Raw genomic sequence first — 25,341 nt, 5'->3', positions numbered from 1 at the left:
GTTGTGAGCATCAGACCTCGAAGGCGCAAGACTTTTATTGAAAAAAGACTTAACCATCGAAGAACCTGATAGCTGATATGGAACTGTTAGCTTGTGCTGGGAAGGCTCGAGCGTGTTCTGTGCTCCAAAGTCTCACCTTGCCCCGTGCTAAAAACGTGGGGAAGGCAGACCTCAAGGCAATCACATCCTGATTTATTATTTGAACCCTGTTTCCTTTATTTGAATACCCTATCCCACACTCTTTCTGTAATTATTTGTAAGGAATTGGCAATAGTTATTTTTTAGTATAGGCTTTTTACTGTGACAAGATTCCACAAGGACTGTCTTATTTTTCATTTTATGGTTCACGCTTGCTCCCACTTTAGACTTAGGTTAAGACTAGGCATTTTTCCATCCTGCACTAGTTTAATAAACACCCTTGAACTGTGATCACGTGTGTCTGTCTTTACTGTTGTCACCATGAGTTCCTTACAGGAGACAGTTCCATAAATGACACCTCATGACCTTGGCAGGCAGAAGGGAGGAAGTCATACATTTCTTTTTTGTATTAAGTTGAGAGTAAGGTACAATAAAAATGGGATGGTGTACAAACTTGAATATTGAATATGTTAACATAGGATATGAAGTGACTGGCATGGTGTATAATAAGGTCACGAGACAATGCGCTCTGAAGCAACTCTCATTGCATATGGCATATTAAATAATGTCCACTTGGCTAGTTTGGAAAAGTAGTTCACACCAAAGTCCACAAAATGAAAATTAAAGGTGACAGAGGATGCTCATGAAGGCCATTAGACTTGTATTAGCTTGATATTAGAACAGCGGATCACCCCACATTGTATATACATGTTGAAACAACACTATAACAGTATGTGTAAGGAAAACAAATACAAGCAGAATTAAATATCTGCCCCTCTTCCAAATTATTCCTCTGTGATAGTTCTAGAATTTGCGCTTCTTTCGCATCATCAAGTTCTTACCTCCTGCTTGACGGTATCGCAGGTGCCGTGGTGTGGAGGGAGATCTACAGGGCGACATTTCCGATGTATCCATGGTTTGATTGTTTTCAGGGACTGTTCTGTCCAAGGATACAGATTCCAAAACTGCAGCTATAATGTAAATATGCAGAACATTAATGCACAGTGGGTTTGCTTTTTACAACAAACATCTAATATCAGCAATGGGCAGGTTGGTCTTTTTCAGGAACTGTTCAGTTGTTTTATTGAAAATCTGCACAGTCACAAAGCACTTTAAAAATATTTTATTGAGAAAAGTAGCCCCAAATGTACAATATCAAAATATTGCAAGTCGCAAAAGAGTTTCAAGACCATAAAGAGGTAAGTGGTTTATAGAGGCTGATTTAATGTATGAGTAAGCCAAACTCTGTGCATCGAGTTGATATTACTTCTGTCATTAAACATGGATGTCAAGTGTACCCTCTGTTCCTTGGCGCTACTTCCCAGTCATGTTGACATCCTTCCAATCCCATACCCTTAGGGCCATGTACAATTGCAATAACTGGCGTTATGATTATGATTATTCTTATACTCCATTCTCCCACCACCCCGTGCCAAAATCGCTGGTACTAGGAGACCCCACCCATCCATGGTGTAGATTCCCCCACATCTCTTCTGTACTCTCAATATCATGTGTTATCACACATTTCCAAAACATACTGTGACGAATCCAGAAAATGTGCCCCTTCTTCCCAAGGGGGAGCCAGCCAATTTTGGATTAGAGAGGTGAGCTCAATCTGCTTAACAGTCCCTAGGGTAGAGGGCAAGCAGGATCTCATGAGGGGTGAACCCCCCCACTCCTAGGGGACAAGGCGTCCCCAAGCAGATATTTTACCACACCTCCATTTACCTCAGAGTTCTGTATTTTGTGGATGTGAGCAGTACCATAATGTGTGGGCACTTTAAAGGTGACTGGCTTGGTTTCTGACACAGTTCCATTAACGTCCATCTATGAAGAACATTGCCAATGGTGTCTCCTGTCTTATTCCAGGAAGGAATTTAAAAGACCAGAGACCAATGTAGAAGTACAGAGAGCAAGCCTGAGGTTGAAACACAGAAGCCTGTGCTGGAGCAAAGTGGAGGGAAAGTCTCCCTTCCAGGAGGGGCCTGGAGTAAGGACCATTCCAATAAAATGGTGGGTGGAAACCCTGAGCCCATGGAATGCTGCTAAATCCAGGAAGGTAGGCAGAAAGCCTTATGAGCGCCAAGTGGCCAAACCAAGGGATAAGCGAGTCACCGCCTAATCGGCATACTGTGTCCAGCTGTCCCAATGCCAAATGTCTGGTCGGTCGCAGACAGGAGGAACAAGAAAAAGGAGACCCGACCGCAAAGATGTCGGAGTCGTGGTTCCACAACAAAGGGGGAAGCTGACTTCCCCGCCAAGCACCGCTGCCAGAAAACAGGCATGCCGCAGGTTGGAAAATGCAGGTGGTGGGCTGTGAGGCACCCAGGAAGCCCATGAATGCAACTAGAGAATCCGATGAGCTGAAGGGCCAGGCAGCTCATGAGGGGCTGAGCTTGAGAATACCCCATGAGGAGGCGAACGCAATCAGAGATGCTGACAGCCTGAGAGGCCAGACAGCTCACAAGGGGATGAGCCTGAGGATATCCCACAAGGGAATGAATGCAACCAGAGAATCTAACTGCCTGAGAGGCAAGACAGCCCACGAGGATATCCCAAGCTGGGTTAAAAGCCTTACCATAACTAGTCGACCTGATAAGTTGGATAGCACACAAGGGACTGTACCATAGACCACTTCACGAGGAGGTGAACATCATACCGTATCCAGATGACATGAAGGGTTGGAAAGTCCAAGCTGGGCTAAAGATGTGAAAAGTCAGAGGAGATTAAAAGACCCAGTAGGAGTGAACAAGAAACTGTATATATCAATATTGTATTTGCAATCAAGAAATAGGTTTAGAGGACCAGCTACTCCAATGGGGAGATTAACATTTTGAACTGGCACAAACACATGCATGGCGGTCACGAGCAACCTGCTATAAAAAGGGAAGAGGTCTTAAAGAAACCAACTTTGAACTGTAACAGCAGGCCAGAGCCTGAGAGAAAGAACCATAGACACAATTGGGTGGGGTCAGAAACCAGCCATCCTAAACTAAATAGAGTGGGAGCAAACTTACTTGGGCTAAGATTATATTGTTTAGTTAATTAATGTTAGGGATCGAGCATAGGATAGAATAGGTTTGGACGGAGGACAGAAATGTTGTGAGGCACACTGACGAGCAACAGTTATGGTTTACTTTAAAGTTAGAGAAACTCACTCATCATCACAGTTATAGGCATAGTTGAGACCTTATTTTATTTATTGACACATATTGAGCCATGTCATTGTGTCTATCTTCTATGTCTGACTTGCACAACACATTATTATTAATTCAAAGAACAAGAAGCAAAATGTTCTCAAAGAATTGCTTAGAGAATGTAATTTAAAGGATGTGTAGAGATTAGAACACCCAATGGATAGAGATGATAGTTTCCGTTCTGGTGCACATGATATGTATTCTCAGATAGATTATGTGCGGACTTCAGTGAAAATGACTCGAAACTTCTTCTAAAGTGAAATAGGTACTATACATATTTCAGATCACGCTCCGGTTGAGGCAGAATTAGTGTTTAAAAACACTAACAGAGATGATGAAATAAGTGACCTAGTAGTTTGGGAGTCTTTTACATTTTATGTGAGAGGTATAGTCTTTTGAGCATAAAGCTGAAGGAGAAGGAACATGAGCTAATATACCGCTTGAGAAGGTTGTGAAAGACCTGGAAAGAAAAGTTACTGGAATAGGCCTGATGAAGTAAAAAAGAAAGCACTTGTAAGGAGAAAATATGAGTTGAATCAATTACTGACCAAAAAAGCTGAATATGTATTTATCAGGACAAGATGCATGTATTTTGAAGGAGGGGAAAAATATAGGCAACTTTTAGCACATCAGTTAAGGGTGATAGAAAGTGATAAAGCAATAAGCGCTATTAAAAAGGAATTCTGGAACATCATATGACCTGGTTATTATCAACAAAGAATTCTGAGTCTTTATACTGCTGACAGACAGAACAATTATGAGATTTGGTTTATCGACCTATGCTCTGACTGGTTAAGTGTTTGCTTTGGGTTTAGTGGATTTAAAGTTCAAAGAAATCTGTTATGGCAAATGCACGCACCAGACCCCATAGAACAGGCTTGCACTTCCATTGACTAGCCGCCTCCGTTCAGTCTACTGATTGGGCAGCCACTGGTCCCACGTGACCGGAATTGCTTTGATATCCTCTGAGCCTTTTAAAAGAGTAATCCTACGTGACCAGAATTGCCTCCATCTCTAGTGCTCACAGGGCAGCCCCCGCCCATGCATCCCCCTCAGCTAAGGTCCCAGAGGCAAAGGGCAGCTCCTGAATAAGCAGCTCCATGCTGTGTTTGCCCGTGTTCGCCTGTGACGCCTGCAGCCGTCAACTACCAGCGACTGGCAGTGGTTCGGGCAGGGGGCGCAGCCATTACTGCACCCCATTAAATTGTCACCCAGTCTTATCACCAATTAGCCTGTAGTGCGATGCATATAGCCCACAGTTGTATGGTAAGCATATCTCTAATTTAGGCATATTGTTTTTGGCAGCCATATCTTGAATTTGGGCAATCTGTGTTGGTCAGCAATATCTCGCATTTGGGCATATTGTGTTAGGCAGCCATATCTCGCATTTAGGCAATCTCTGTGAGTCAGCCTTATCTCGAGCTTTTGGGCATATTGTGTTAGTCAGCTATATCTCTCACATTTAGGCATATTGTTTTAGTCAGCCTTATCTCACATTTGGGCATATTGCGTTAGTCAGCCACATCTCCCATTTGGGCATATTGTGTTACTCAGCCATATCTCGCATTTGGGCATATTGTGTTAGTCAGCCATACCTTGCATTTGGGCATATTGTGTTAGGCACTCCTCCCCTTCCCTCAACCTTACACCTCTGCACAACCTCTCCTCACACCCATTCTCTCCCTCCCAACAACCCGTGAGATTGACCCTCCTCCATCCATCATTTCTACACAATGCCCAGTGTCCAATTCCCAAGCCAGAGGAGGCATATGGTAATCCAAACAACACAAGCACCTTGCCACTACAGCAACCGCTGCGCCACCTTTCAGGAACTCTCCTTCTAGACCAGTCCCCCCGCCTGCATCCCGCTCCACCATAGCCAGGGCCCCAAGGACCCGCGCATCCGACCATATCAAACACTCATACATGGGGAGTCCCTCTTCGCACCAATAACCCTGACCCACCCCCTCAAGATCCCCCCTGCCCCTCCTCTTCGCCCCCTCAATCTCCAACACCAGACCACCCCATCCACCCTTTTCCCCTCCCTCAGGATGGCATGCCTTGCCCTTTCCTGAACTCTCGCTTCATCCCCTTCCACTCAGTCCCACCTACCCTCTTTCACACACCTCTTGCACCGAAAAAACCCAAAACTCAGGAGCAGAAACTGGCCCTCACCCTCGACTCTTCATGCCTCGCCATGCCTGCATCGGTCCACTCAGATCACCTTCCCCAGCTCAGCTGTCAGGACCCCTCTGTTAGCCATTCCCTGATTCTCCTTCTTTGAACATGACCTCACGCCCACTACATCTACACCTCTCCCTCCCCCTGGACACAAACCCTACTCAACAACAAGCGGAACATCACCCACCACAGCAGCACCACTCACTGCCCACCCTCCACCCGCTGATCACCCACTTTTCCTCTCCCGCAAGCCTGTCGCCGCCTGTTCACTCTTCCTGCTCCCGATCCACCACACACACTCCCCATCCCCACAAACAGAATCCCCCACCCAAACTATCACCACTCCCCCAATCATAGCGACTGTTCTCACCCTAGCGTTCTCACCCTACTGTTCACACCGCCCCCCACGACCCTGCGACCGACACCTGCACACCGACCACTCAGGCCATCCAAGTCCCTCTGGCCACGAGCACCCTGGGAAATACTGCCCTGTACCATGACATCACCTGCCTCCTTTTTAATGCCCGCTTCATGGCCAAAAAAAGACACAGCATCTTTGACCTCCTATCCTCTGACAATCCTGATCTCACCTTCATCACTGAAACATGGTTTTCAGCCGATTTCAAACCAATCACGCACAAGGCTTTCCCTCCCTACTATTGACTCATCCCTCACAACAGACCTTCCAGAGGTGGGGACTAGCCATCCTTCACAAACCTCACATTATCTCACTCACCGAAACTCAGCCCTGCACTGATGACTGCAAATGCCTTCTAGTCAAACTCTCTATGTTTCCCGCTCTCACACAGCTTCCTACTCATATACAGGCCACCTGTATATGACAGACATTTTGCCAACAGTCTCTGCGCCTCACTAGCAACCACACTGTTTAACCACCCAGCACCCACCCTACTGGGGGACTTTAACATCTGGTTTGATGTGCCCAACAACTCCATGACCCAACCCTTGGTTGACATTCTAGAGGCACTCAACCTTTCCTGGCTTACCACAGGTCCCACCCACATTGGAGACCACACCCTTGATGCGAGTTTCAGCTCTACCGACCTCGTTTCAGTGTCCACCCCATACCTCTCATCTGGACAGGCCACTCAGTCATACCTGCTGGAACAAGGTCAGGATACTACCTGATCTGGCTGAAGTGATAGACACATACCTATCGAATCTTTCAACTCCTGGTTAACGACTTACTCCTCCCTCTCACCTCCTTCTCCCCAACTGCCACCCACAAAGGACCAACCCCTAAATGGTTCACCCCGCACTTGAAGGCTTTCAAAACTCCAAATCACTCCCTCGACGCAAATGGCGAGCATCCAAAACCCCTCATAGCAAGTCAGTGTTCGCCCACCATCACCGAAACTACAAATCTGAGATCGAAAAGGCCAAAAAAGCCTATTACAATAAAAGAATCCTGAGCTGCCGCAGCAGCAACACAGAGCTCCACAGAATAATTACGGAATTTGTGAAGTCCTCCTGCACCACTTCCCCGACCACATCCAGGCAAACGCTCTGCAACTCCCTCTCTCAACACATCCACAACACAGCACTGAACAGGACGGCCACCCCTAATGCCAAACTTTCCAACCTCACCACACCCACTGCCCAACACCCGCTCCTCAAGATTCCACCATCACCTAGCCCCGTAATGCCTTCTTTCACCTTTTCAATCCTATCTCAAGCGACAAGTTGCTCAAACTACTTTCCTGCAGCAGACCTTCCGGTCCCCAATGACCCTTGTCCCGCCTCTCGCCTCAAAGAAATCTTCACCTCCACCTGTGCAGGAGAATGCATAGCTCTCAACTCACACGCTTTAGGCGGGTGTCACCCGCCTTGTAAAGGGCTGACTCACCCGCCAAGTCTCCTGCACGCCCATTCATTCCAATCGGCGTCTCACCCGCCAAAAACAAAATCAGGTGATTTCACCCGCCTTTGCAACACAAATGGTTGAGAGCTATGAGAATGGGCGAGGTCCATACTCAATGACTCCCTCACAGCTGGCATCTTCCAAAACCCTTCAAAACAGCACATGTCAAACCTCTTCTAAAGAAAGCATGCCTCGACCCCCTCAGGCCAATCAAAGGCCCATCTCCAACACCCGATTCTTGGCGAAACTCATCGACTGTGCTGAAAACTCTAAGCTCAACCTTTTCATTGATTCCAACAACCTCCTAGACACCCCACAATCAGGTATCCGGCAGCGCCATGGAACAGAAACCACACTGATCACGATCTGTGATGACCTCAAAGTCTCGGCAGACTCTGAAGGATGCACAGCACTTGTTCTCCTTGATTTCTTAGCAGTTTTTGACACTATTAACCACTCAATACCCTTTGACTGACTCCACTCCCTAAAAATCCGAGATTCAGCAGTCAACTGGATTGCCTCTTTTCTCAACAACAGACAACAAATCACTTTCCTCGCGATTGCATGCCCATTGAACACTGGAGTACCCCAATGCGCTTGCCTCTCACCTCTTCTCTTCAACCTCTACATGACCCCTCTGCCAGGGATCATCCGCTCCCAAAACCTCACCTGCTAGAGCTATGCTGACGACACCCAAATTATCCTGAGAATCCTCAAATCGAGCTCCAATCCATGACCTGAAGTAGCAGAATGTCTCAGAGATATAGGGCCTCATTACACGGATTGCGGTAAGGCAATAACGATACCAGTAAGGGATTACCGGTATCGCTAAATTCCCTTGCTAATCACGACCCAGATAACCGCTAATAGCGGCACCGCTAAGAAGGGTGCCTCTAATAGCGGGCAGTCCGTGGGCGCGCGACCACTTATGTCGCAAATAGCGGCATGGCGCTAATAGCAGACCATCACAAGCCATGCGGACCTGCAAATAGCAGCATGCATTAGGCCAAAAAAGGCCATACCGGCATGCAGGAAATACCGGCATTGCGGATCACCCGTTAAGCGACATGAGCAGTGTTCCCACCTGCCACAGGTGGCCACAATCAGCACAGGTGGAGGCAATGGAGACTGGGGCAGCACAACAGGAGCACACCACACCCATTCCCACACCCCTTCCCACACCAAGATGGTTCCAATACTAGCAGCATTACATGGGCTGGAGGACATGATTGCATTGCAGCACCAACAACAGGCAGCACAGAGGAGATGCAGGAGGAGGAGGAGGAGGGCGAGACAGGCCCAGCAAGCCCCACCAGTGCACCTAGTCATACCCCAGAGGCAGCCACCAATCCCCAGGATCAGAGCCAGCCCATTCAACCTAACCCCTGAGCAGATACACACCCTGTACCGTCTGGACCGGGATACCATCACCACCATTGTAGACATGATACACAACGACATCGTGAGCCTCATAGACATCCGTACTGCCATCCCCCCTCTACTGAAGGTGGTAACTGTGCTCCACTTCCTGGCCACAAGCACCTACCAGCATACGGTAGGGCAGATGCATGTCATGTCACAAACAGTATTTTCACGCACACTGAACCAGGTGCTCGATTCCCTCCTTAAGCACACAAGTGAACACATATCCCTGCCACAGACTGCCCAGGAGATCTCTAACACCAAAGTTGGCTTCTATTCACTGGCAGGCATCCCAAGTTGCATCGGGGCCATCGACTGTACCCATGTGGAATTGGTGGTCCCACATGATAATGAGGCAGTGTACTGAAACAGAAAGCAATACCACTCCATCAATGTCCAAATGGTATGTGACTCAAACAAGATAATCACACATTGCTGTGCCCGATATCCCGGATCAACCCATGATTCAGTGGTCCTGCAGAACTCAACGATACCACGCTACATGGAGCGACATGCTGGACAACGTGCGTGGCTACTCGGTGAGTAGCTGGGCAAGCACATGGCAGTGTGATGTGGATAGTGATTGGGGGGGGAAGAGATGCATACTCCTACCGGGTGTTATTTGGGGGGGTGCATACTCCTACTGGGTGTGATTGGGGGGGAGAGATGCATACTCCTACTGGGTGTGATTGGGGGGGAGAGATGCATACTCCTACTGGATGTTATTTGGGGGGGATACATACTCCTACTGGGTGTTATTGGGAGGGGAGAGATGCATACTCCTACTGGGTGTGATTGGGGGGGAGAGATGCATACTCCTACTGGGTGTGGACTGTCGTCACTAGAATAAATGGACATACAGATGTACGCCAATGTCCACCAGGGCAGTTCACAATGGACCAGACACAAAACCACATGCAAGTTGGAAGCTGCACAACAAAGGAATCAATCCAATACGCCAAACATGATATATCTATCCACATTCACATTGCACATCATACCATACGCTATATGACACAAAGCAGCAACATGCAGCCAATAAGCAAAATGGAAATGTGCGCTGAACAACATCACAACAGATATGCGCCCTTGAGTGCATAGTAAGGGATCACCTGTAGCCATTGTACTGAACCACACCCCTACACCACTACTGAAGTGCTGCTTCACAGCATGGGGACATCGATTTCAGAATGGCAATACACTAGCAGTGTGGTACAAACCTTGCCCGGGCCCAGAAACACTAATGACCTGTCCTCACCCAGAACATGGCAATAATTGCTTGGGGCATGCATGGTGCATGTCCACTTGCAAGGACTAGCTCACCCTCTCACATTGCAGTTACACTGATCGTCTCCATGCATGTTGGGATTCGTGGATGCAAATCACAATGCAAAGTTAATTTGGGTGATGTGTACAGGTTCCACTTGATGTAAACAGTAACACATCCCCATTCTTGCACCCATGCAGGTGATGCTGGCTATCCCCTGAAGAGGTGGCTCCTTACCCCTGTACGGAACCCACAGAACAGGCACAAAGAGGAATACAATCGTGCACATACCCGTACTCGCGTCGTAATTGAGCAGACATTCAGCCTTTTGAAGACACGGTTCCGGTGTCTCAGCAGGTCGGGTGGAGCACTCCTGTACGGCCATGAGAAGGTGGCCAAGATCACCATGGCATGTGTCATGCTGCACAATATGTGTATCAGACGGAATGTGCCAATGCCCCCTGACATTGAAATGCAACCACCTGATGAGGATGAGGAGGGAGGAGACGGGGCTGCAGGTCATGCAGGAGGCGATGCCCAAGAGGGACGCGCTGTGCGTCAGCATCTGATCAACCAAATATTCTGATTCACATGGTCCTACTCTGTTGTGTGGATGTGGGCATTTGTCCACTGGGTTTTGTGGTGAAGCGCACACTGGGCCCTGTCCCCCAATAAAGCTCGCATACACAATGATAAGGTCCAAGCATGTGTTTTGACTTGTCACCAGTGTGTTTAATATATTATTAGGTAAAGAAGTGCATGGACCCAACTACTCAAACACCCTTTCGCCCCTCCCCCACAACACTCCCAAAACAGCCTTTCCCCCCTACCCCCACAACACTCCCAAAACACCCTTTCCCTCCTCCCCCCACAACACTCCCAAAACACCCTTTCCCCCCTCCCCCCACAACACTCGCATGTATGGCTGGTACAACGTTGCTGTCTTGCTGTACATGTAACAGCTACATCGGGCTAGCCCTATTTCCCATCCCCACTCCCACCATTAGGGGGTTGGAAGGGTGTGCGCCGCATAGATCGCAAGGACCGGCGCTGGGGGCTCGCCTGCCTTGAGCTGGCAGAGGAGGAGGTGCATGGTTGTTCTTGTGGCTGTGGGGGGTTCTGTCTGTCCATAGTGTCAGCTATGCGTGTGAGGACCTGCCTCACTGGTGCCATTTCCTCGCAGAGCCTGTTGGTGCAGGCTTCCATGCCCTGTCTGATCTCCCTTGCATTCTCCCTGCACTCCTCCCTCAAACGTGCTGCCTCATCAACATGCTGGCCAACCAGCGATGTTATCTCCTCCTGCCGCTGTCTGATGATTGCTATGTCATGGCCACTGTGTGTTGCTTGTGGGGTGGGTGCCACACCTTGTTCTATGGGTCCAGCATCAGGTGAGGACACCGGTGGACTCCAGCACCCTGCCACCATTTCCTCGCCAGACTGGGCATGGCTGCTGGATTGTGATGTGGGACGTGAGCTTGGTTCTTTTGATTGCTAGGGGCTGGGGGTGTGCTCCTGCATGGCCAAGTCACAAGTGTCCTCCACATCGGACAGCGATGCTCTGGCTGCTGCCTCGCCAATGGAACTGTTGGCAGCAGACAGTGGCCCTTCCGTGGGTGGTTCGTGCATTGGGGGGATCACTGGAGTGCGTGCTGCAATTGTTTCTGCCATGGGTTCATGGCTTGGTGACGTGGGTGGTTTGCTGTGTTTGGCCCTCTGCGGGAATGCACTCCTCCTCCCTGTGCCCCTCGATGTGCTCGCGATGTTGCCTGCCTCTTTTCCCCTGGGTTGTTTCTTGGAGGGGGGAGCCTGTGACGCAGTGTCCTGCTCATTGCTGTCAGTCTGTGAGCCTGTGGGGGACAAAGATGGGGATGGCATTGGTGATAGGTCAACCTGCTTCATGTAGATGTTGTTCATCATGCTGTTCTATGCATTTGGACTTCATTTGTGGGCATACAGGTCGTAGGACTGTTGGGTGGGTCATTCATGCATGGGTATGGGTGGCACGTGTCTGTGGTGATGCGTGCATGCGTGTGTGTTGGGATGTGACCCTCAGATGGGCAGGGTTGTGTGCATGTATTTTTGTGGCCACATCCATGCGCCGGTTTAGGGCTCAGATTTGGGGGGATACCTCATCTTTCACAGTGCAGTGTTTTATGTGGACACTCACCTCCATCTGATGATGTAGGCGCACCAAGCTCCATTTTGCCGACTCCCTCTATAGTTTCCACACATATGGTGCTCGCGCAAGTCTCCTCCCACTCCATCAGTTTGATAGGGGATCCTCCACCGCCTCCTGTGGCCATGGCCAGGTTCTGATTGGCAGCCAGGATGCTGCGTACACAGAGGCGGAGATCGTCCCACCGCTTCCTGCAATCTTTCACGGTGCGGGTGGTGGTGCCCACCGCACTAACTTTGTGGACCACCTCTGCCCAGATTGCATTTTTCTTTATTAGGGTGACACGCCGCATGTCATTTGCGAACACCACCTCCGCGTTGGCGGCAAGCGTCTCAGTGAGCATGATGAGCTCCTCATTGGTGAATCGCTCCTTCCGCAGCCACTCTGATCCTTTTTTGATTGCCTTGGGCATTGCCAGGGAGTCTTGGTTGATTTTGTATGGCACTGGTGTGGGTGCAGGTCCTGGTGGCAGAGGATGGCAATGGATTGTGTTTTTAAAGATGGGTGCCGTGTTCTTTCCCGTTCCTGTGCGATGACGCTACTTCCGGTTCTGCTTATTTACGGTGATCGCTAATAGCGGTCACCGCTAATAGCAGTCACCGCTAATGCCGTGTTGCAGGAGGTCGGAAGTGCTATCAGCGCTTTCATAGGTGCCGCTAAGGGTCTTTACAGGGCCTTTACCGGCATGGGGATAGGGTCAATACCGGCATGGCGGTAAGCTCGTGCCCGAGTACTCGTAATGGCACGCAATTAGCGGCCTCTCACCTACGCGGACACGTTGTTAGCGCCATGCCAGTAAAGGCGGTATCTTACCGCCTACCATGTAATGAGGCCCATAGACTTATGGATGACAAGTAACCACCTCCTTTTGAACCCATGGAAAACAGAGATCATGGTGTGCGACAATACAGCTCTACTCCCGCAACCATTCCCTTGGCCCCCATGCATCGGCATCCTCTTGCCACCCTACCTCCACCACAGTCAAAAACCTTGACTGAGCAATGGAGTCAGGCCTAACCCTGTCCCACCAGATCAATAACGTATCCAAATCCTTTCACTTCCACTTTAGGCTTATAAGACGCATCTTCCCTTACCTCACCTACCTCAACAGACAGGCTGCAATTATGTCCATAGTCATGTCTAGACTGGACTATGCGAACTCCATCTACTTGGGTGCACCAGCCTACCAACTTAAACTCCAAGAGTCCAAAACGCAGAGGCCAGACTCCTCTTTGCATTGGGATGAAGGGATCACATCTCACCTGCTCTCTGCACCCTTCACTGGCTCCCTATTGGATGAAGGGCCACTTTAAAATCATATGCAATGCATTACCCACTGAGCAGTGCACATGGCCGGCCCAATATACCTACAAGAAAAGATTAAGCCTTACCTCCCACCACGCACCCTAAGGTCAAGCACGTACGCCCTGCTAGTGGTACCAGCCTCCAATTCAGCCAAGAGTGGAGGCTCCACCTACTTAACCTTGGCGCCAACACTCTGGAACTCACTGCACCCCCCCGGCCCCACATTCGAAACAACCAAGGCTACATGGCTTCCGTAAAGGACTGAAAACCTGCCTCTTTCCCTAAACCATGAAAGGGACCACCGAGGGACACTAAACCCATGGCCAGAATTTGGATAGAATGGCATTATCATGGAAAAGTATGAACAGTCGGGTCACGGAAGCCAGCTAGAATGGCATTATCTAGAATGTGCTAGGTAGGTGCTGATTCAACTACAATGGCCTAGCAGCCCCTCTTGTGCCAACAAGCTGATCAGGCCCCCCATGCGCTCCAATCATAAAGTCCCACGACTCCAAACATGAGACATAACAACACTATAATCGCATGCTATGACCAGGCCCACTCACTGTCAACCGACCAGACATGCACCACGCTCTAAAACCAGGAGATGTCTGTCTGTATCTATTAAACCGGAACACATAACCTGACTCCAAACTAGAGTCCATCAGCAGCCATGTTCGCTGCCTTAATTGTGCTTAAACATTATCTCCCCCTAAGTAAGCAAAGCGCCATCACTCCAGGGAATGCCAAATGCTGCCGTACCAACCTATCCGTGAAGTACTGCGTGTAGCCACAGTCCCAGACTGCAACAGATCCTCTGTCAGTCAAATACGATTGGGCCTGTCCTCGCTAATCCTTTTTCATGCTCTACTTATTTGGGACTTAACACACAGAGACACTATCGCAGAGCCTAATAGCACTTATGTCTACATCATTACGATTGGGCCAGACCATGCCACCTGTCAGGTACACAAGGCGGTATCTGATCAAATCAGATTACCCTGGCCTACCTAGGAATAATGTCATAAACCCCCTCTACAGCAACTATGCTTGGTTGGACACCTGAGAATATGCACTACGTCCACCAAGCAGTCAGCTCTCTAGCACTCCTGCTCTCGGAAGGGACAATGTTGATGCAATATAATCCCTCAACTCAAACCTCAAACTTATTAGGAATACCCTTCCACCCACTATAACAATGACCTGGGACCCGGAAAATGGGCCCTCTGGCACTTACAACTGAGGCCCAGAAATAAGGACCCTCTAACCGGGTAATCACAACATACTGTGCACTAGGCAGGGATTTTTTCCGGAGATCCATTACCCGAACCACCAGGGCAGACGCAGGCAGCTCAGCGGGCTCTAGAAAGTAACCAGGAATATGGGTCTCTCACCACTAAGCACAGACACCCTATCATACCAAAATGCTAATTCTCTCCTTTACACCAACAAACAATAGAAATCAGCTATATAACTCTATAAATGTGGCCTAGCTGCACACATACCTACACTACTCCATGAACACCTCAACAGTCTTTAGAACGCAGCTATACCCCACAACAAAATCAATCATACACAGGCTCCACCGCCATCAGAATGCAGACTCGGAGGCCAACTACCTTGCTGCACACATTCCACTGATCTCACACAACCACCGCACTGCGCCTAGCTTAGAATGCCGCCACTCACTCCGCAAACCGCACTGGCTGCACACATACTGTGTGCACCCAAGCACTATTTACTACCCTACTCTGTTCACTGACCTAGACTACGGGCCCCAAGGGCATACAACCCACAGCGCTTTGAGATCATACCAAAGGTATATAAGGTGCTATACAAATACACAATACCATAACATAACATATTCCTTGGAAATATGTATCCTCCCAAAAGCAATGTTTGAAGAAGTAGAAATGCTGAGAAGTTAATTTTCTACAGAAGGGAAAAGTTCAGGCACAGATGGTTTCCCAGTGGATTTCTACAATATAATGCTGGAGAATGTATACAAACTCATGTTCAAGAAATCCTGGGGGATTGGTCTGTTTCTGTGAACCGCCCAGTATGCTAACATCTTGGTTATACTAAAAAAAGACAAAGCACCCTACTTACCGACAAGCTATAGACCCATCAGTCAGATCAGTATGGATGGTAAGATTCAGGCAAAAGTGATGGCTCTTCATTTGGGACAAGTTTTACCAAAGCTGATACATTTTAACCAAACAGGGTTTGTGAAAGGCAGGCATACATAGGTAAACATGAGATGGATCGTGCTAACTTTGCATGAGGGAAGTAGACTTAGAAATGATGTGTGTGCCCTCTCTCTGGATGCAGAAAAAGCATTTGACTGAATTGACTGGAATTTCCTTTTTAAAACTCTTGAAAGATTTGGATTGGGGGATTGGGAGAATAATTTATTAAATGGATAAAACTATTGCACACGATGCCGACAGTTGCAATTGTGACAAATTCCAATATTTCAGAGCCCTTGAACTTGGAGAGAGAGACCAGGCAAGGAAGACCTGCTTCTGCATTTGTTATTTGTACTTGGGATGGAACCACTAGCAATTTTCTTAAGAGTAGACGTATGGACAAAAGGCATGAAATTCAGTGACATCGAGCCAGCAGTATGGCTTTATGATGCGGACAGGGACGTCATTTGACCAAAACGCCTGGGGTGGTGGAAGTGACATTACACGACCCTTGACCTCTGATGACATCACAGGAAGTGATTCAATTTTCCCCACCAAAAGTGACATCACGTCAAGCGATGGAACACGACCTTTCACCCTTTATAAAACAGGAAGTGGCATTACGTAGCATTGTCCCTAAGTACACTACGAAAAATATGGTTACAATATCACTGTAATGTGACAGGCATTTCATACAAGAATGGATCACCATATGTATCATTAATTTCAGTGTGTATAGGCCCATATTACCAAATTACTGTGAATGCATGCAGACTTCCAAGGCCAGATGATGATGTGTTATTATATATTACTTACGCTTAACCACTTTATATAGAACAAATATACATACAATATCACGCAACCTCTGTTGGTACTCATTTATCAACCTCAGAAGGATGAAAGGGGAAGTTGGCCTTGCCGGTATACAAACCTGCAACCTGCAGATCCCACACACATCGCAGTGGTGACGTTCAACCCACTGAGCTATCTTACCAGCTATAGCTATCGTACTGGCTATAGTAAAATGAGCAATTACATGTCTGAATGTTCTCAAAGCCAGAAAGCAGATTACACTCTGTACTGGATACCATTACACTGGTAGCTGAGATTTAACAGTAGGCCAGTTCATCTGCAGGTCTGGTGCAAAGTTGGCCACATGCCAAGCCTGCGTGGATCTACTTTTCAAGCTTCAGACTTTGGCAAAATACAGACCATTGGGAGGGTTCATAACTGTGTGTTAAATAAATTAGAGTAGCACAGGGAAAGCAGCAAACTCACACGGCATCCCGTACTCTGGGCACGTGTTACGTCATACATGCAAACAGCATGCCATAGAGATAGGAAAGATAGACACATTATAACAAAGCATTCATTGTGGCACAATAAAATCAAGGGCCACGTTACTTGCTATGGCCAAACCTTTCTACACTGTACACAAGCTTTTAGGCACAAGGATTTTGTCAAGTGACCAAGGCCACTGAGATGGAATGTCTTGTGATGATCGTAACAGAGACAACGACAGAAAAAAACAGGCTATAATTGAAACCTGCAAAAAGCAAAATACATATTCAGAAATGGATGCTTTTTCTACTCTAAATGCTTTTTGGGCGTTTTTGTGAATTTGAGGTGTTTAAGAACAGGCCAAATCAGCGACTCCCCCCCAAAGTGCGCCTGAAATAAACCTTTAATTAGTCTAGCAATTATTTTATAGAATTCCAGAAAGACAAATTATTTGTTATTCCTATTCTTTCTTATTTAGGGTCACTGCGCAAAGTGTTACACATGTGGAACCGCCTGTTTTTTTTTTACGAGGCCTGAACAAGCAAGCCAGCCACCCCAGAATCAAAGAGCCACATCGGACTGGCCACAGCCCAGGAGATTCCATTTAAAAAATAAAAAGAAGGGGTAGCAAGGGAGACCACAGCGGTAGCAAGGGAGACAGCAGGGGTTGCAGTTGCGTCCCCTGGCAACTCCCAAATGACATCCCTGGCTGAGAAACTGTTGCTGGTGATACAGGATATTACAGATTCACGCCCTGTGATAATGGAAAGAATAGAATGTTTTGGTAAATTCTCTGGGTATAAAATGAAGTAGCAGAAGTCAGAGGATATGCCAATAACATCATTTTATAAGAAAAACAGATCTCAAACAAGGTTTCTGTTGCTGCACAACAAAAATGAAATATCTTGGGATCTGGCTCATCAATGAATTAGCACAAATGATGAATGAAAACATGCCTATGGCAATGGCGACATTGAAACAAGACTTTGAAAGAAGGTCTAAGCTGAAATGGACATTATGGGGATAAAGTGAACATGATTAAAATTACTGCTGCAACAAGAATTAATTATGTTCTTGAAATTATTTCTCTCCCTCCTAGAAAAGGGACATGGATTGAAGTGGAAGGTTTGATACAAACTTTTTTCTGCGACAATAAACCAAGGCTAAACTTGTGGACACTGTAATGTCCTATACCCAAAAGAGGGATGAATGTACCAGATTTTGCCGCGTACCACTTCGCTTTCTCTTCTCACCATATGTTGCCCTCCATAGAATATGAATGGACTAAGGCTGATACAAATCCGGTCTACCCGCTGCCTGATCAGAACAAGACACAAAACAGAGTCATTCCCTCTAACAGATTTCTTGCGGAATTGTTGGATAGAGATGGTAGAGATATTGGGTTAAGGCCAGCTACGATTCATGAAAAAAGCTTCCATTTGGCTGCATCAGAAGGTGAAGTGTAAAGGAAAATTGCTTATTTGGCCCACATAGTATCTGGGAGGTGTCGAAAGTCTCATGAGGATGGTGCCTGGATCTCTTTGAACATTTTAACAACAAAGCGTAACTTAGAAGGTGATATAAGGAAAGATTAGCAAATATTAAAAATATAATGGGCAGTGACTTAACCTGGTAAGCACTTTTACACATTCAGATAAGCATGGTCATACAGCCTCGGCAGTTTACGATATCTTACGAAGAGCTAGAAAAGATAACTAAGCACTGATTGAGAAATAGTGACACAACCTTAAGACTGGCATGGACGAATGGCGATGGGAAATGATATGTAGAAACATCCCACAAGTGTCTCTAAGCGGTGGGCATTGCACAAGGCAGATTGAACTGTTGAACAGAACATTTTAGATGCAGGAGAGAATGTAATAAGATGAAGATATGTGAATCCAGTGCATGCTGGGGTTGTAAGCATAGAGACAGATGATTTGGGTATGCAATAGACTAAGAGCATTTTGGGAAGATGTCAGCTCCATGCTTAATAAAGTATTGAGAGTGGATATAGCATATGATTGTGAAACCCTGATCATAGGAGAAGACACTCTTAGAGAATATATCAGGCACAGAAAAGAAATGATTGTTCAGAGCAGCCATGGCGGCAAAAAAGCTGATTCTAAAAACTTGAAATTTGATAAGATGCCTTCTACAAGGGAATGGATAAGAGATTTAAAATTTGCCATTGGTTTAAAAAGTACTGTTTACACAGCAGAAAAGGTTGCAACCTTATGGGAAAATATGGGGAAGATTTATTGAACTTGATCTGCAAATCTTCCACGTGAACATTGGCTTCTTGCTGACTTATTTTTGCATTTGTGAAATGGGGAGGGGGTCACTAATTCATGGGTTTGCTTGTTAAATTATTGATTGTTACTGTAAAAAAATTTGAAATATTGTTTTTTAAACGAAAATAAAATCCAATACATTCTTATTTCTCAGAAAAGGGCCTATAGTTTTCTGACTTGCTGGCCAAAAATCAAGCAGTGGGAGTGCAAGTGCTAAGTCTTTGTGCTGACAGCATTTGGAGTGTGCATGCACCCTTGCTGTTGTTGGTGCTGCCACTCGGCCGGTTCCGCTGCAGGGAGCATTGAGATAATAATGGCAGGATTTCTTATATAGCGCTTCATGCTGGATTCCTTTAATTTCTAAGTGCTACAATAATACCTGTTATTATTACCCATTATAATGGTACTCTATGTAGCGACCTTGGAAATGTGAATGGTTGAGTTGGCCCTCAAACCTACAGCACATAGGCTTCCCCCATGTCAGCTCGTAGGTGGACTCCTTTTAAACTGATAATAAAAACCCTTGAACCTTCTTTGAGAGTTCTTGTATTCTTGAGGCCATGTGTGACAGTTGTGAGAAACTTGAGGGTAAGCTCACATCTACTTCCCCGGGATCCTCTCTTTAGGTGGCCAGAGAAGGGCCATTGCTTTTGGATCCCGACCCTGGGGGGCGGACAAGCGAGGGAGGACCACCTGAGTAGAGGGTCCTTGAGGATTGGAAAGAGGGTACCTAAGGGAGAGAGATGGTATCCCCTTTCCTGATAGTGACCTACCCTCACTTCCCATAGGCTTTATGGGCTATTGTCAGTCTTATTCCCTTAACCCCTGCAACTCCCTTGGAGTACTGCGACGAGCAAGGGGCATCTTCCAGTGATGAAGATTACCTATGAAACAAACCATTATAGTACTGAGAAGAAGATGTGAGCAGAGGCAAACCAGTTATTTCAATACATGTGTCCCACTAACAAAGTTACACAAAGTCAAGCACTTAAAACTAACTATCATCACCTGCAGCCTATCAACCTTTGCTGGGAGTATAAAATGGACACAGTCAGACAACCCAAAGAGAACAGAGAACGCAGAGCGTGAGGAGCAGCAGGAAGGGGTGTCGTGTCCGAGAGTGTCCCTGACAGAATGGAGTGGTGAGCCGTCAGAAATCTGCACAAGAAATGTGGCAGTGTGGCCAGGGAGCCAGATGCAAGTAGTGCAGGGAACCGCTTCTGAACACCCAGAACTGCTTGTTACCCTGGCTGAAAGCACCAGCCCAGGGTTGTCAGAGGGGCAGGTGAGCAACCCTACCTTTTACGAGGAAGAATGAAAACGCCAGAGAACCAGACGAGAACCCCGGTGAGTTTCAGAGGCTGAATGAAACCAGGAACACGTCTAATCTGGAGATACATTGTGGCCGTGTAGTCATGTTGCGGTAGGCTAAGTTATAAAAGTGTGAAACTGAAGAGGAGTGCCTGGCCGGTAATGGAATGTAACGTAACATTGTAACAGGGCTGGGTCTTCCAAAACCGCTGAGTGCAAAGCTCCGGAGGGGAGCTAGCGAAGTGGGACCAAAAGCCGACAATATACAAAAGCAAGTTCTCAAAGTAAATGAAGAGCGTGAGGGCAATGCTGGGATGACTGGTTGTGTGACCTGTAATGGGTGGACTGTGTGGTGTAAAACTGTGCCTAGACCAGGAAGCCCTAATTTATAAAGAAAAGCCCTAAGCCCAACATTATGCCGAGGATAAAAGAGCCACTGGTTGGGTGACATGTTATGGATGGACTGTGAGTTCTAAAACTGCGCCACAACCAGGAGGGGGCTCCAACAAAAGAGTTGTAAGGTGAGAAGAGCCTGTGTGAACTTTGTTTTGTGAGCAAGAACTGTATTGGCCTTGGGGAAGGGAACCCTGAGCCTTGAATGAATGCAAGACTGGTTCTTGTGAACTTTGTGAACTTTTGATAACTGGATACTTCATGAACTGGTACCTGAATATTGGGAAGGGGAATCTGAACTTCTTATGAACCTTCTTCTTTTGAACTGAACTTTTTCCAGTAAACCTTGTGTGGTTTATTACCAGAGACTATACCCGTAGGGTACAAGCTTTGCAAGATCCTACTATTCAAACTGTATCCTGACTTGGGAAAGGGAGCTAGTCAGTGCTCTGAACTTTATGTTATTCACTTCTTCAGTTGAAACATACCTTCACTATAGTTGTATCTTAGTTGTGAGGGCAAGTATAGGTTTGGGCACAGGCAGACTTTTTGTTTTGGACACTCAGACTTTGGCGATCCTTAGTTCATTTAGGCAGTGCAATTCACCATAGTGATAGGGCCAGATAGGCATTTCACCCATCCTGATTCATTGAATATAGGTTTTGAAACTGTATCACCTGTGTCTGTGTCTCTCTTCATACAATGCCTGTCTCATACAGTGCACAGATGAAAAGTGGTAAAAGTTGCTGATTTACGGAATCATGTAATCTATAAATTGCTGCATCTCTGTGAACACCCTGGAAACCAACTTGGAGCTGTATACGCTTCCAACCCCCCGGATGCAGTGGTCTTGTACTATAGCAGCACATCCATGATAGAGGTTCTCCAGTGCAGAATGGGATGGATGGACAAAAACTCCTAGGCTTTTCTATATGTTAGTGCCATTAATTTTGTGTGAATACTGACTATGGAAAAAGGGTTCTATGTAATTTTTTCGATTTTTGCAGGTCACCTAACAGAAAGACCGATTTCTTCTGGATCATTTTAGGCATACTACAAAAATAGAAAAATGACAATCCTTTGCCCCCCAGCTTCTCTTGCAGGATTTCTTAGAATTGGGGGAATGGGGGGCGCTGTTGCGCTCGCAGAAGATGGCTGCCTAATCGAGAGCTCCGAGCTGGCAGGCACTTTCCTTCTCGAATCTTGCCGCGGTGCATTATAAAATCCTGCACCAACTGCGGGAGCCTGCTACTGAAGACCCGAGCGGGGATCTGGCCGAGCCTTGGGACGAAAATCGGCTCCGGCTCAGAGATCCAGCCCATTTAAATCGGACCAGAGGGCTATGCTGTCCCGAGCCGCTCCTCCTCTCCAAAGGCGATTGCCTCTGACCCCGAGGATCTGGAGCCTGTTGTGGGGGAGGGGCGCTGTTCCCACTCGGTTGTGGCCTCTTCCCCTCGCCGCCGGAGACCGCCAGGCCCTGCGGAGGAGCGTCAACCGCTGTGGCTGCATCCATACCAACTCCTGCACCAGGACCCCGCAACTTGACCCGGACGCTGAGCAGACTGCTCCGCCGCCCCTCCTGGGTGGCGTGCTGAGACGTGGAGCTCCTGCTGCGACCAGGGAGGACTGAGGCTGCGTTCCCTGCCGAGGGACACACTGGCCCTCTTGCGGCCACAGTGAGTGCCCTTGGCCTTGGGAGCCCTGATTCGCCCTGCCCACAGTGACACTCTCACCCGCCTTGGCCGTCTCCCTCCTCGGGAGTGCGGCCAACCTTACCAGCCTTCCTCACGGGCCGCTGCGTGACGGGGGCCGTGCCTCCCCCCAGCTTTCAGCTGCCTGTGATCCCTGGGGGCACGGGCTCCCAACGCAACCCGGCGAGAGCGTGCTGTGGGGCCGTGCAGTCTACGCTCACCTAGTACACAGGCATTTTTTAACAGCGCCCTGCGGCGAGGATCGGTGGCCTCAACAGCCCACCATGACCCCTGACTCGGCTTGAGCTGCTGAGCTGTCCACAGATCTCTACATGGCCGCGCTGGCCCAAACTGCGGTGACTGTGTGGGGGTCATTGCTGTGCATCTGTGCTTTCCGGACCCCCTACCTGCATTCGCCTGATGGGAGCCTGGGACTCATAGCCCAACAGAGTGGCGGCGATTGCACGTCGTGAATCATCACCTCCCCGCAGCGCACAGCACCTGAATTACTTGAACCACCTGATTGTCCTGTGGCTGGGAGGCGGGCACTGGTGTACTTCGCTGGCGTTCGTTGCGGTCACCTCTCTGCTGGCACGCTGGGGACACCCCAACTGTCTACATTTCTTCCACTGGGATACCCAGTTGCCCTGCTCTTGGACATAAAGAGTCTCCCTTCCCACCCACTCAGGCGCTCCTGAGCCCAAAAAGCCACGGCTTGCTTTACCCCTCTGCTGACCATAGACCTCCTGCTCTCAGACTTCACCCAGGTTCATCAATAGCCGTTTCCATTGGATGATCTATTCACCGAGCACCCGTCACATTTACACAACTGCCATCTGTGGTGGTCCCTCCGGCTCCAGTTCGTGGGTGCTGATTGGAGGTCCTGTGGCCCCACAACCTACTAGCGGGTTAAACCTCACAATACACTCAAGAACCACGGGGCACCCCGAACACCCCTGCTGGCCCTTTGGACTGCCGCTTGTCACCTGCCTCCCTCCCGGCTCGCCTCAGTGCCCCCTCTGCCAGCCCAGGGCTGGAGGGTCACTCTTGGTTGGCACCATGACTAAAGGAGAAGGGAAAAAACAGTGCTCCATCAACATGTTCGCAAAAACACAGTCGAGATCAGCTGAGGGGTCACCAGAGCAGGAGCCGACCACTTCAACGCCCTCAGATCCCATAGACTCTCAGAAAACGATGGAATTCATCCGCAAGGGCTTTACTACGCTCCATACCAAACTTGATGACATAAATGGCACCATATCCTCCATTAAAGCTCACATCGATTGGACCGATGGCTGGGTGGCTGAGATCGAGACAAGGGTGAGTGCCACCGAGGATGACCTGGGCTCCCTCCGGGCGGAAGTCTCCTCACTCTCTAGCCGAGTTCTCGAGGTGGAGGAATCTGGCCGACGATGACTGCTCTCAGCAGATTGGGTGTCGCGAGGGCTCGCTCCACTTGGATGTGGGGTCTGATCATTTGCGTAGAATACCAATAACTGAGGAATTGTGCTTGTGCCACCCAGAAGTATTTCTCGAGGTCTGGGAGGGCAAGCCCTCAGCTGGACACCGGACACCGGGAGGGTCAGTGTTGAGTGTGCAACTCTGGCAGGCTTGTCCGCCCATAGCAGCTCGAGGACCATGCTTCTCAGTCTCTTTAAGAAGGACTGGCGTAGCAGGATAGGGATGTTGGTGAATAAGTACAGAAGTTTCGGAAAGGGTCACCATCTTTACCAAAGAGGCTCTTCCCCACAAGGTTAGTGGCAGTGTCTTCCATCGCGAAACTTTTTCCTGTAATGTTCTCACCACTTCTTCGTAGTTGTCTCGAAGTATGTCTTGATAGCTTAGCGACATCTGTATCCCGAGGTAGCGGACTCGGGACGTTTGCCATGTGAACTGGAAGTCGTCAGTAAACGGCTTAGTAGCCGGAGTCAACAGAAATATGATGGATTTTGTCTGATTAATTTTTAGCCCAGAAACTGCTCCGAATTTGATCACCTCTCTCATGACTGGGTTCCGGTTTTCTGTTGGATCGCGTATGAACAAAGCAACATCGTCTGCATACAGGGATATGATTAGTTTGTGTGGTCCTATGTTGAGTCCTCTAAGGTTTTGTTGTTCTCGTAGATTGGAGGCTAGTGGCTCCATTATCAAGGCAAATATTAGGGCCGAGAGTGGGCAGCCCTGTCTGGTGCCGTGTTGCAGCTCTATGGGAGCTGACTTTGCTCCGCCTGTGATGATGCTAGCTTGAGGTTTAGTGTATAATAGTGATGTTAATTTGATAAAGCGGACGCCCAGTCCCATCCTGGTGAGCACTGCAAACAGGGACTGTCATTCCACCGAATCGAAAGCCTTCTCAGCGTCGAGTAAAACAGCGATTGCCTTTTGGGAGGGGTCTAGAGCTTCGATGATGCCAAATAATCTTCTGATACCGAAGGTCGTGTTGCGTCCGGGTATGAATCCTGCTTGATCCGCGAGCACCAGAGCGGGCATCAGCGGCATCAGCCTGTTTGTAAGCACTTTAGCTAGGATTTTGTTGTCAAGGTTAAGAAAGGAGATGGGGCGATATGATGCGCATTCCTCCGGTGGTTTGCCAGGTGTATGTAGGAGGACTATG

At 48.1% G+C, this 25,341-nt stretch overlaps 1 protein-coding gene across 3 annotated transcripts in view; it reads right to left on the bottom strand.

Annotated features, from left to right (window-relative positions):
* RASGRF2 (Ras protein specific guanine nucleotide releasing factor 2) overlaps positions 1-25,341 on the bottom strand; it is a 2,380,666-nt gene that overhangs the window by 642,273 nt on the left and 1,713,052 nt on the right. For all 3 annotated transcript variants that reach the window (XM_069627555.1, XM_069627554.1, XM_069627556.1), the window contains exon 16: positions 981-1,109. In XM_069627555.1, coding sequence (XP_069483656.1) covers positions 981-1,109 — 129 coding nt within the window. The remainder of the gene's footprint in view (positions 1-980; positions 1,110-25,341) is intronic.

This window comes from Ambystoma mexicanum, chromosome 6p (assembly GCF_040938575.1).
Source record: "Ambystoma mexicanum isolate Mex_15411 chromosome 6p, UKY_AmexF1_1, whole genome shotgun sequence".
Taxonomy (NCBI): domain Eukaryota; kingdom Metazoa; phylum Chordata; class Amphibia; order Caudata; family Ambystomatidae; genus Ambystoma; species Ambystoma mexicanum.
The sequence above is the reverse complement of the archived record's forward strand: the minus strand, read 5'-3'. Positions and strand labels throughout refer to the sequence as shown.